This window comes from Psammomys obesus, unplaced genomic scaffold, assembly GCF_907164565.1.
Source record: "Psammomys obesus unplaced genomic scaffold, mPsaObe1.curated_primary_1811, whole genome shotgun sequence".
In the NCBI taxonomy this organism is placed as follows: domain Eukaryota; kingdom Metazoa; phylum Chordata; class Mammalia; order Rodentia; family Muridae; genus Psammomys; species Psammomys obesus.
Window position 1 is genome coordinate 763,390 of NW_026596101.1, and position 12,695 is coordinate 776,084.

A 12,695-nucleotide genomic window follows, 5' to 3' on the forward strand; every position below is an offset into this window, starting at 1 on the left:
AGAATTCAGAGAAATGAAGTGACTCTCCCAAAGTCACACAACAAATACCTGAAGACTCACAGTCAGAGCCTCAGACTTGAGGCATGTGGCTTTTCCATCTTAACACTGATTCCCTGGCACAACTGCCAAGGATCCAGGCTTTCACAGGGGTTTTCAGTGCTGGGGCTAGAACCCAGAACCTGTGTATGCTAGACAAGCACTCTACCAGGGAGCTATGCTCCTAGTTTTATTTTTCACTTTTCTTGACAATTCATCAAGTGAACATGATGGGGAGAGGACAATTTCAATTTAACAACTAGCAGAAATAAAATGTATGCAAGCACATAATTAGGGGACACAGTGCCTAGAAAATATATCATTCTGAACATGTTCCCACATTAGTTTCCTTCCTTTTCTTTGTTTATGGTTTTGTTTCCTTGCTAAGTCATCCATGGCTTGTGGCTTTGAACTGTCAAGCCTCCCAAATGCTGGGACTACAGGCATGTACCATGGCACCCAGGTCCCTAGGTCAGTTTTCTTAAGCCCACTCCTTCATGCATTAATTAACAATTCCACTAACTTAAAGCTCCCTGGAGTAGGGAGTCTTTATCTCTATAGAGGAAACAAAGCACTTTCAAGAGGAAAAAAAAAATTCTTTAAGAAAAAACTTGTATACTTAGCATTAACAGCACACGTATATTACTTATTATACACTTAGAGCTGCATGCTTAAAAATTCTAACAAACACAAAAACAGGCCAACACACACAATAGCCTCCCTCCCTAAATCTGAACACTCAAACATCAGTGAAAAAGAGCCAACAGGACCAAGTTTAGCCAGCCAGTGTTGATTTATCATCCCTGACAGTTTGTCTGATATACGCCAGTGGCCAGTTGCCCTTACAAAACAAAAGGAAAGTGCTGAGAGTAAACAGTTAAGTATCAAGTCCCCAAGTCAATGCAAAATGAGGAAAACACCAGAAGAGCTACAAACAGAGGAAGGAGACAACCACCAGAACCAGACAGGAAGACAAAGCAGAGAACCTGCTAAAAATTTGTGATCTATGATCCATGACAATCACCTGACCATGTGTGCACACATCATAGGGGAAAGGGAGCCTGTTTATCTCACGTAACATCTTAATTTCTACCTTAAGGTCAAAGATACCTCAGCACAAGGCTGGGGTGCTGCTCCGTGGTAGAGAACTTATTATTAGCACAAGCATGGAAGGCCCTGGGTCAATCCCCAAGCACCACAAACACAGAAAATCACCATTTAAAAAAATACCTTATAGAGACCAAAGATATAATTCAGTATTTAAGTGCACTGGCTGCACTTCCAGAAGACCTGGTAAATTCACAACACCAACACCTTGGCTGCAAGCCCTCTTTACTCTAGCTCCAGGCATCTAATGCCCTCTTCTGGCCTTCATGGGCACCAGGTACACAGGGATACACCCAAACAGATAAAAATTTTTAAATACCATAATATAAAGTAAGATGACTATCTGCAAATGATGAAACAATTCCCCCCAGTTTATCTGGAGACATGTCAGAGTCCAAAACTCACACTGCAACTGACTCAACATCCCTGTACAACATCCCTGTGTACAACACTGCTTTTTCTTCTGCTGTACTATGTACTCCCCAAAGGCAAAGCAGCTGCAGCACACCCAAACTGCAGGAAAGTAACATGGACATCTCATTCCAAGGCAGCAGACTTTTTCAGACAGGACTGTGTTCTCATAGATACTTAAATCTCACAATAACTGGACAGTAGCTCCAGACATTCCCGAATGTGTTGATTAGTTTGTCAACTTGATGCATGCTCAAGTCACCTGGAAAAGGGGACTCTCAAAAAAAAAGAAAAAAAAAAAAATGCTGCTCCCATGAGACTGGCATGCAGGCAAGCCTCTGGAGTAGCATCCTGATTCATGATTGATGTGGGAGGGTCCCGCACAGAGAGGGCAGTGCCACACCTGAGCAGAGGGTGTACAAGGAGACATACTAAGAAAGCCATAGGAAGCAACTTCGAAGTATTCCTCCATGGACTCTGCTTCAGTTCCTCTGAGTTTCTGCCCTGAGTCCCTTGATCAATGGATTATAATCTGCCAGGTAAAACAAATCCTTTCCTTCCCAGGTAATGTTTGGTTGGGTGTTTCATCACAGCACTAGAAAGCAGCACAGAAGACCATGTGACCAAGCTTACTAGTCTAGCCCCTGCATCACTTTGACAATCTAGATACAAAGAATGAGCATGAGATGGATGGGGAGGTGGATTAAGGACCCATTCTTTTATTTTTAGAAAGAAGGCCAAAATCTGGGAGAGGTGAGGAGTAGTGGCCTCCAATTCGGTATAGTGGTCAATAGTAATGCCCTATAGGGAGGCTAGCAGTGCCTCAAAGATAATAAGGAACTGCTGTCAGACTGTGGCAGACTGAGAGACCCCCAAGCCTTTCAAAAAGGAGGCATGTCCCCTGTTCTTCCCGTATGACACAAGTGAGGAATAAACAAAAAGTAGCTGACCCAGGCACCACAGAGTTAGTTAGATAGAAAATTCAGACAGGCAATAATCAGCTCATCTATTTTACCACATGAGGTTCAAGCACACCTTCCAAAGACAAAGGCACCTATAAGAACGCACCATTAAGGGCTGGACCCAACAATCTAATCCTTCTGGACCAAGAACACGGTTCTCACAGTAAACCCTAGGCTAGCACTACTTCCATAGCCTAACATGACTCCACTTTTACAAGGTACCAGAAACCAGAACAATTTAGATCACACACTGCTCTAACAAATGAAGGCTCCTAAAATGCAAATAGGACACAAAAAGCAGCTGAGAGAGAGAGGTCATCTCACCTCCACTCCTCTGTCTAGGCTGTTTTCTCAGCACTAGCAATCCAACATGACCAAAGCCCCCAGAGAGCCTTGGGAAAGTCAGCATGGGTAGGAGACACGGGGAGACTGTGAAGGGATAAAGGACAGAAATATTCCTAGTCCAGTGGTTTATGAAAAAAGACCCAAAAATGGCCCCAGATGCTCAGCTACCTGCCATAGGGACTTTACTGAGGGTAGACTTCCTATTCCTCTGGGGTTCATCTACCCCAGGAAGTCCTACTTCTTTAGACCTCACAGGTCACACCACCACACAGCAGTAGGATCACAAAGACAGGCACCTCAGAGACACAAAACCAGTGGCAACCACAGAAGAGACATGTAAAGTGGCACCTGAGGCAAGGCTGCAGAGAATGCCCAGGAGACCTCCCTCAGGAAACTCCTTTCTTGACAGAGAAGCAGGGACCAGATTATATATCCACATGTGCTCGGACAAAAAGGTGACTTTATTCAGACTGCAGGGAAACCCAGGCCAAAGGGCAGGGATCCAGACTGGCCTTCTTACTGTACTCTGCTGATTACCCTGGGGCCTTGTAGCCAGCAGGCAAAACAACTTCCCCTCACCCCAAATCCATTCCACAGCACCCACCCACCCAGCAACCAGGAGGTGAAGTCTTGTGATGAAGTTTCAAAGTAATATCTCATCCTGGTTTGCTGAGTTTTGACAAGATCTCCAGCACATCCTTGGCGGATGGAGCCTGTCCTATCCTATCAGGCTACTGGTCATCCTAGAGGGTTTAAAAGAGAAAATAAGGTTACAAGTTGAAGCACAACAAACTAGGTTTAATACCAACCCTAAACTTGTATTCTTAAAAATAAAAATAAATAAATTGTTGTGGCTCTGTATGTTTGAGGAGATACATATGCTACAGAAGGCATACAATAACTCTGTGAAATTGGTTCTTTCCACCTTTTATTCAGGTGCTAGAGATCAAATTCAGTTCAACAGGTTTGCATAGTAAGTGCCTTTATCCACTGAGCCATCTCACTGGCCTTTGATTTACTTTCTCTACCAGGTGAGTCCAACATTTAACACTACAGTACAGCATGGTCATGTTCACATGTAGGCAGCAGGCAATCTAATTACAAAACATATAGATCTCAAAGTTTAAGGAAGTTTAAGATCTTCTATCCAACTGTATTCCTAACTTTCGTTGGCAACATGCAGCCCACAGGCTGCAAACTAGACATGCCAGTTAGCTTATGTCAGAGAAACAGCCAAAGACTCCCATGGCTGACTGCTAAGAAACATGTGACTCTTACAACCTTCGCAATAAGATGCCTGCTCATGCTCCCTGCTCAAAGACTGTAGAGGCGACTGGTGTTCTCTCGAAGGACCGACAGAGTGCGAGAAAGTGATTCTTCTTTGACCCTGGCAATCTCTCGAACCGTGTGCAAGGCCAGGCCTGGATGGGCATACTGGCAAACACTTCTCGGCACCTGGAAGACAGCAAGCATTTACATCATCATTTTGCCTTCTAAACATACCTGTTACATACACTGTCCCCCATCCCATACCCAGCAAGGACCTCTTTGGGGCTGCCCTGTAGAGACCCCTTTACCTGCAGGTGCAGGGAGAGTCCTAGTCATGGGGGGCTCTGGGTGAGCAGGGTCCCACGCTTCCATGGACTACCCTCTACAGGGTAGGGCTTTGCACTGCCTGGAAGAGAGTGGTTACCCTTCAGCTTCTCAGACCCCAGGACTTTTGGTTCTACAGAGTAACAACAGGGAGACACCTATATCACAGAGGGTGGACCAGGAGGTCACTGGGACTCAGGCCCAGCCATCCTCCCATCCACACGACTCAGTGCCTCAGGTTGGTCTGAAGACAGTCCTACCTGGCGAGGAAGAAAGTAGGGTGCGTCTGTTTCCACAATAATTCTCTCCAATGGGATCTGTCTAAGAGCATCCCGGGCCTCCCAGGCAGAGGAGTAGGTCAGCACTGCTGTGAAGCCCACCGACATGTTAGGGAAGTACTTCAACAAGGGCTCAATGACTGAGTAGCTGCCAGTGAAGCAGTGCCTGTGGGAGAGTACGGTTCAGGGCTTGCTCCCAGGCCTCAGCAGCAACCCCTAGCTGCCTACAGGCCTGAAGCCCCCATTAGTGGACCCTAGAAAAGAAAAGCTTATACCCAAGCCAACTCCAAAGCAAGCTGAGAAAGGAGACAGTCCAAACACACCAAGACCAAGCTGGCATGAGGATCAAATACTGAACATCACCAGACCCACATTCACCCCACAATCTGGGCAGCCATCTGACATGACTATAGCCATGGTACAAGCTGGAGAAATATGGGAGAGGAGACAGCAGAAATAAAGACCAGCCCTCCTCAGGTTACAACTACAATATAAAAGTAACATGCCTGTTGTTGGGTTTCATACCCGGAACCCCTAACCCTAACCCTGCTAGTATACAGACAATTCCACTGGCCTTTCTCTGGGACCAAGCAACTGCTTATGTCATCACCTGCCACCACCAGGTGCATGCTATGAATGAAAGGGCTCTCCAACCACCCCAGATCTCTCTCTCCCTACATTCCTCTCCTCTGCTCATGCATTCTTTTCTCTCTCCCCTCCCCGTCTCCCTGTCTGCATGGCAACTTCCCTGGTCTTGTGACTTAACTCTAGTTTACAATATATATGGTGATGAAAATGTAAGGTTATAAAGATCTATTCAAATTAACAAAAGCTAATTTAAGATGTCTAACTACTTATGGCTCTGCTATTTGCTCAACACCAAGCTGCTAGAAATGTAGGTAAGTAACAACATGTTTAATGAATGTTACATTTAATAATCAAGATCTATAAACTCCTAAAGTGTGATGAGTTTCACAGTAATGTTTATTTAACTTCTCCGTCTTTTCACCCTTAGCTGTTTGGATAAACTTACCCATATTAAAAAAAAAAAAAAAAAAAAAAAAAAAAAACTGAAATATTCTAATAGTGTGTCTGGTCCTTTTCCCAGGGTTGGACATTTACACAAAATCTCAGGGGTAATACTTGCTAAAATGGGAGTCATTCTCTTCTGGCAGGAGGACCTTGTGGCCCTTCTATTAACATATGACTGTGGTGCCTATTAACCTGTCAAGGTCAATGTTGGCCACTAGGCTCTCTCAGTCCCTATTCACAAGCCCCACCCCAGCTCACAAGCCTCCTTTCTCCTGGACAGCCTGGGTACTTTAGAATAACTTTTTTCCCTTTTCAACCAAGGAATGGCTATGGTTTCTTTACTGTGCCCATTTTCAGGAGCAGTAAAGTTGCCAGTCTCTACGGACTGTATCTATGATTAAAAGCTTTATTTTGATACTAAAAGAGCTTCAATTCAAAGACTTATTTTCAAGGCTCAAACTAAACAGGGATAAAGCTGCAAAATCTTAACCTTTTATATAAGGTTATTTAAGGATAATTTAAAAATGCAAGTAAATTAAGATTCTTGTAAGCTTCAGAGAAACAACTTGAATCTACCTCTCATGGGTCAAATGAACAACATCCTAAGTTTCCCACCTATTGCCTATTCCAGAGTGTGGGATCCCGTTCCCTTTCCCTGGTTTTGGGACTCCCATCCTGTACTTGCCAGGAAAATGAGCCTAAAAGTTTCAAACATACAAAGAAAAATTTAGGGACAGAAGGTAAATTCAACTTTACCTTCTGTCCCTAAAATATATCTGTTACAGCAGACTTCCAAACAATTAAAAACGGCAAACTGCTCCAACTGCTGTCTTCACATCCCTAGCCCAAGACGGTCCTGCAAAGCCTGGACATGGAGTGACACAGCCTACTCCTCCTGGACTTGGACAATAATCCAGCTTCTTGAATTCTCAATGACATCCCAATATCAGCAGGAAGTAGTCACAGACAATTACATCACCCCTTATTCATTTATTATCAACAAAAAGCTGGGATATTGGGTTTTAAACATGGGAACCCTAACCCTGCCCTGTTGGTATAAAGGCAATTCCACTGGCCTGCTCTCAGGGTCCTAGCAACTGCTTATATCATCACCTGCCACTGCCAGTGCATCACACATGCGTGGATAAAAGTACCCACCAGCCACCCCAGATCTATCTCTCTCTGTCTCCCTGCATTCCTCATCTCTGCGCATGCTTTCGCTTTCTTTCTCTCCCTGGTCCCCCACTGTCTCCTTAGATGCCCCCAAAAAACCTGCTTTTATATTTTTAATTCAGCTTGAATTAGCTTATTTTGTTGACGGAGAAAGCCAATAACCTGTGTTGTCAGACGCACAAAGAAGAAATAACCAAATGAAAATAAGGAGTGAGTCATAGGTAAATAAAGTATTTTTTCATTTTTTTTTAGACAGGGTCTCTCTACATAGCCCTGGCTGTTCTAGAACTCACTCTGTAGACCAGCCCAGCCTCGAAATTACAGAAATCCACCTGCCTTTGCTTCTGAAGTGCTGGGATTAAGAATTTTCTTCTTAAATGTAATAGCAGTTTATGTCCTTAGGCAACAAATACTGTCTATGTATCTGCAACTCAGGGCTTCCTGCAGCCATAACTCCCTATCAAGCTGTCCTTGCTTTGGTTCAGCTCTCTAAAGACAGCTATTGTTAAAGCCCTGAAAACCCAACCAACCACTTCTCCAACTGTACCTCAGCCACTGCATCAGTGGGTGGCAGCATAATGGCTGAAAGCCCACTCCCTCCTGCTATCTGACAAGACCTAGATTTGGTTCCAGCCTAAATTCTGTTTAATCCCTTCTGGCCAGCTAAAGCACTCGCTCACTCACGCATCAACTCCTAACCACTTCTAGTCAGGCTAAAGGGCCCCTACCTGGGTTCCCTCAATGTCCACCTCTGTCCTGCACTCTGCATACTGAGGCAGCCAGTGGCTGTTGTCCATCTGACACCTCCCCAATGACATCCCAAGAGGGGGACCATGACAGGTACATGCAGTGCAGGAATGCAAGGGAGCTTCCTAGACTAAGATTGTGGTTACCACTAAGTAAAACACAACCTGGACCTTTAATAACTGGAATAAACAGTTTTCTGTCCATTGTGGTGGCGCATACCTGTAATCCCAGCAGAGGGGAGACAGAGGCAAGAGGATCAGGAATTCAAGGTAATCCTTGGCTATATATCTGAAGTCTGGACTGAGCTAACATGAGACCTGATCACAAAACAATCATAAAAGCTTTCAAATTCAAGTAAGAAAAAGAAGCTAAGAGTTATCTTTTCAGAAACCTTGAAAGGTTCTCTGTATACTAAGCAACTGAACCAGACAGCAGCCTCTCCCACATCTGAGACCAGGAAGCCCTTTCTAGCTCATTCATGATTAAAGGATTACTTATTTAAACTGTTAAAAGTCACTGCTGGGACGGGTAGTGGTGGTGCATGCCTTTAATCCCAGCACTTGGAAGGCAGAGGCACGTGAGTTCAAAGCCAGCCTGGTCTACAAAATGAGCTCCAGGACAGGGCAGCCAAAGCTACACAGAGAAACCTTGTCTCAAAAACAAAACAAACAAAAAGTCATTGCTATCTAAGCAAAGTCAAGTACCAGAAGTTTCATGTGGTTCTATTTAATGTTTAATTATTTTAAAAATATACTTTGTACATAATAGGAAGCTAGGTGTAGTAACACACCTTGTAATCCCAACACTACTGAGGTAGAAGGAAGGGATGATATATCTACTGAGTACCTGCCGAACTTAGGCTTTCAAAACCACCAAATTTTTCTTAAATGTAATATGGGTGAAGAGGTAGAAATGATATAAATAAAGTACTCTTGTATGAAAATCTACAAAAGTCAAGTTACTTAAAAAATGTAATAAGGGTTCAGATCGCAAAAGTCCTCAAAAACCACCCAAATAGCATGATTGCTTTTCTTGAATTTCATCTGCAGCTAGTGCAGGAATGCCATGTGCCTGCCCACTGAAACTGTAGCTCCTAACCTATGGATCTTGTAGTCAGAGGGCACAAATTTTTTCATGATGTCCAACAGATCTTCATCAGCTTCACGGCAGTGAATAACCAAGGGTTTCTTCAGAGACACAGCCAGCTGCAGCTGCCTCCCAAACACCTGAGAGAAAACAAAGTGACAGCAGCTGATGAGTGGCCCTTCCATCTGTTACCTCTGGGTACTGTCTCATATTCTTTGCTTCTAAACTACACAACAGAACTGTGAACATAGCTACCATCTACTGGTCCTTCCTACACTGCAAGGTCCTCCAAGCCCTTGAGCTGCTCAACAACCTGCAATCTTCACTGGTCCCCTGAGGAGACACTGTGGCCAGTTCAGAAGGCAGTAACCCAGAGCTAGAGAACCCTACGTCACCCTAGTTTGCCTCCCTGAGCAGCTGGCAATGAACACTGTGCAAGGGCAGAGATCTAGAATGTATAATACCAACTTGCTGTCCTTCAGCTCGATCCCTCACCTCTACTTTCAAGAGGTAAACTTCTAGACCTTTCCCTATGCAAGAGTTGTACACTCACACACCCCCTCCAACAAAATGTCTAGGTCTTAGGGTTCACAGTTCCTGAATATCCTTCTAAGTAAGTACCCATGGATCTTCTTCATCCTGCAAAACTGGTGAAATCCACAGTTAATAATGTAAGCAAACAAGTAAAATTAAATCTCTCTTTTCTCCACCAAGGCCAGGTTTAGAATTCTGGTTTAAATAGCACCAGAATTTTTTTCAGCAAGTTGTCTCACCTGATACATTCTATAAGCAGTTTTTTTTAGCTGTGGAACATAGTTCATGTTTGCATCTTCAGCATCAATAACAACACATTTTTTTATAATATCCACTTAGGAATGACATTTACAAGTCTAAAGCATGTGCCAAATTGTCTCAAAATGGGGGCACAAGCCACTATCAATTCTGATGTAACTTTTAACTTTTTTTTAAATGATTTATTTTTGTTTCATATGCACTGGTGTATTGCCTGCAAGTATATACGTATAAGGGTGTCAGAGATAACGCTGGAACTGGAGCTACAGACAACTGTAATAAGCTGTTATGTGGATGCTAGAAACTTAACTCGGGTCCTCTGGAAGAGCAGCCAGTGCTGTCAACTACTGAGCCATCTCTCCAGCCCAATTTTAACTTTTTAAAAAATTATTACATCTTAGCCAGGTATGGTCATGCATGCCTTTAATCCTAGCACTAAGGAGGCAGAGGCAGTCAGATCTCTGTGAGTTCAAGGTCAGCCTGGCCTACAAAGTAAGTCCAGGACAGCCAGGGTTCTGTTACACAGAGAACCCCTGACTCTTTGTTATTTATTTGGGTGGGGAGGTGAGGGGAAATTAGAAGACAACTCTCAGGAGTTAGTTCTCTCCTTCCACCAAGTAGGTCCAAAGGATAAAATTCAAGGCAGCAGGCTTTGTGACGCTTGCCTTTACTTACCGAGCCATCTATTTGGCTCCCTTCAGTGGTAAGCAAAAGACAATGAGACAATGACCAAATATCAAATGATTTTTACGTGGCTCTAGAATCTCAGTTCAGGTCCTCAGGTTTGCATGTCGAATCATCTTACTCACTGAACTATCTATCTCCATCACCCTTCTACTTTCTTAAAGTTGTTGCAGAACATCTGCCCAAGGACCTAGAGTCTAGACCCGCATGAGGAGGGTGGGACCTATACACAGCACATTTTCTTAAAATCTTTAACAGGTAATTTTAAGACAAGCCACCAACTGTCCCTTGCAACTTACCAAGAGGCCTATCATTAAATATATAATAGCTGGCCACACACATCCAAATTATAAAAACAAAAACAAGAAGAATAAAAAGTCTCCAGCATGCAGGGCTGAACACAACAGCAGTAAAGGCTGTGTATTTACTCTAGCATTCTCCCCCCACTACCAATGCTCTGGTCCTCGGCTGACACAGCATTTCAGAGACTGCAGACTTAACCTGACTCTCCTAAGGAAACCTGGCCTTTCTTGCATCCTTCTTAATAATTAACTCCAATCAAACACAAAAAGAGGCACAGATACCCAGGGTTCAATGAGATGGCTGGAGACATTCTCCACTCTTTTTGGCTTTTCCTTCAAAGGATTCTGATCATCTTAATGGTTGATCTGTGCAATGTACTCAGGAATACCTAGGGCCTAATCCTTGTAAGTTAAATAGTTAAATCTGTAAGCACACAAATAAAAACAAGGAAAGACTTAATGAGAACTACTCTACCCATTTTTTCCTCATTTTTTCTCCTCTATTTTCTCAGTCCTTCAGGAAGTATCAGATAAAACTAACACTCATTTCCCCTCCCTAAGGATACTCACCCCTCATGTGGATCAGATGCAGAACCCAAGTGTGGCCCACACGAAGTGCTTAAGCACTCACGCTCTTTCAGGTCTGACTACTCCCAATACGGTCAGACACAATCTTTCCCCAGACCCTTCTTCCCCTCAAAGTAAGACTTCCAGCTAGTGCAAACTGGTTGTTTGCTGGTCACTATTCACTTTACCAGGTGTCCAATTTAAGATTTACATCAAAAACACAACAGTCACGTCCTTTCTCCAGCTTATCGCCCTCCATGTTGACAGAAACCTCTAACGCTATGTGTGCTTCACATGCAGGTACGTGTTCTGCTCCCCAGCCAGCAATCTATTTCCTGACTCATTTTTCATCTTGAGTCTCATCTCATTAAACCAAATGATAGCTGGAAGACCACTAATCAAGTTCAGCTCAAGCAAGGCAACTCTGGGACTCTAGATGTGATCTGAGCCCTTCATACTCTAACAAAGAACTTAGGTATTATTATCAAGTCCTCTTAGCAGGGTTCCTGAAACAGGCAGGTATCAGTAAACATCAGCTGTACAACTCTGTGACACTCCAGTGAGGAGCTTCCTGAACTGCTCCTCTTCCCTTGGCACACCTAACCTGTGACACAGGGACTATCCTTCTTAGGATTTTGTCAATTTGACACAACCTAGAGTCGTACAGAAAAAGTGAACCCTGATTGAAAAACTGTCCCTGCCAGTATGCTTGACTGATGGATGATGCGAAGAGGCCCAGACCCCTGCAGGCAGCACCAATCCTAGATTGGTAGTCCTAGGGTATATAAGAAAACAGGCTGAGCATCACTCCTCTGTGGCTTGTGCTTCAGTTCCTGCCACTAGGCTCTTACTCTTTTTGACTTTTTTTTGGTCATTGTGCTTATAACTGCACCGTAAGACAGGGCCCAAATGGAAAAGTGTTATGTTTCACTATCCTGAGACTCTTTTCCCCATGTGTTCAGATGTAGTTACTTTATACATGTGTCACAGGGTTAACACATTACCACCGTAAGCCAGAAAACCAGCAAGCCAAACTCTGAAGAGTCAAGACCCCAACACTCCAGCCCTAAGGCCTGTAGCCTGTGGGATGCACAGCCTAAGACCTCACAGGCCTCCTAACTGTTCTAGGAGCTCAGCGTACATGCTCCACCACAAATACTACCTGGGAACCAGGGAAGGATGAGTGGGAGGGCCACTGCCTCTTATTCTCTATCAGAGAAGTCTGCTGAAAGGCTACAAAGGACTCTTCCCCTGCCTAACTGCCAAGTTCAAAAAATACTCAGGAAAAAAAAAAACAAAAAACGTTATGATGGTTAACAGTCATTATCTCAGACTGAATTACCTTCTTTGTACATTTTTGTAGTCTGTAAAATATTTTGTAATAGCATATTTCATTTTATAAAACCAAAACAAACCAGTGTGTTGGTGCTATAACTGGAAAGATAGATGCAAGAAGATCAAGAGTTAAAGGTCATCCTCAGATAGATCACCAGTTCAAGGCCAGCCTGGGCTACACTAGACCTAATCTCAAATGATAGATAGATAGATAGATAGATAGATAGATAGATAGATAGATAGAT

At 43.7% G+C, this 12,695-nt stretch overlaps 1 protein-coding gene across 2 annotated transcripts in view; it reads right to left on the reverse strand.

Annotated features, from left to right (window-relative positions):
• Positions 1-3,304: 3,304 nt before the first annotated feature.
• The window catches only part of Tatdn2 (TatD DNase domain containing 2), a 19,924-nt gene continuing 10,533 nt past the window's right edge, over positions 3,305-12,695 (reverse strand). Inside the window, exons 5-8 of one of the 2 annotated variants that reach the window (XM_055628458.1) lie at positions 8,783-8,910; positions 4,715-4,898; positions 4,143-4,316; positions 3,305-3,604 (exon numbers count right to left, since the gene is read on the reverse strand). In XM_055628458.1, coding sequence (XP_055484433.1) covers positions 4,176-4,316; positions 4,715-4,898; positions 8,783-8,910 — 453 coding nt within the window. In that variant the 3' untranslated portion in view covers positions 3,305-3,604; positions 4,143-4,175. Of the gene's footprint in view, positions 3,605-4,142; positions 4,317-4,438; positions 4,537-4,714; positions 4,899-8,782; positions 8,911-12,695 lie in introns of those variants that run through there. The other variant, XR_008722660.1, reaches the window with a different exon arrangement.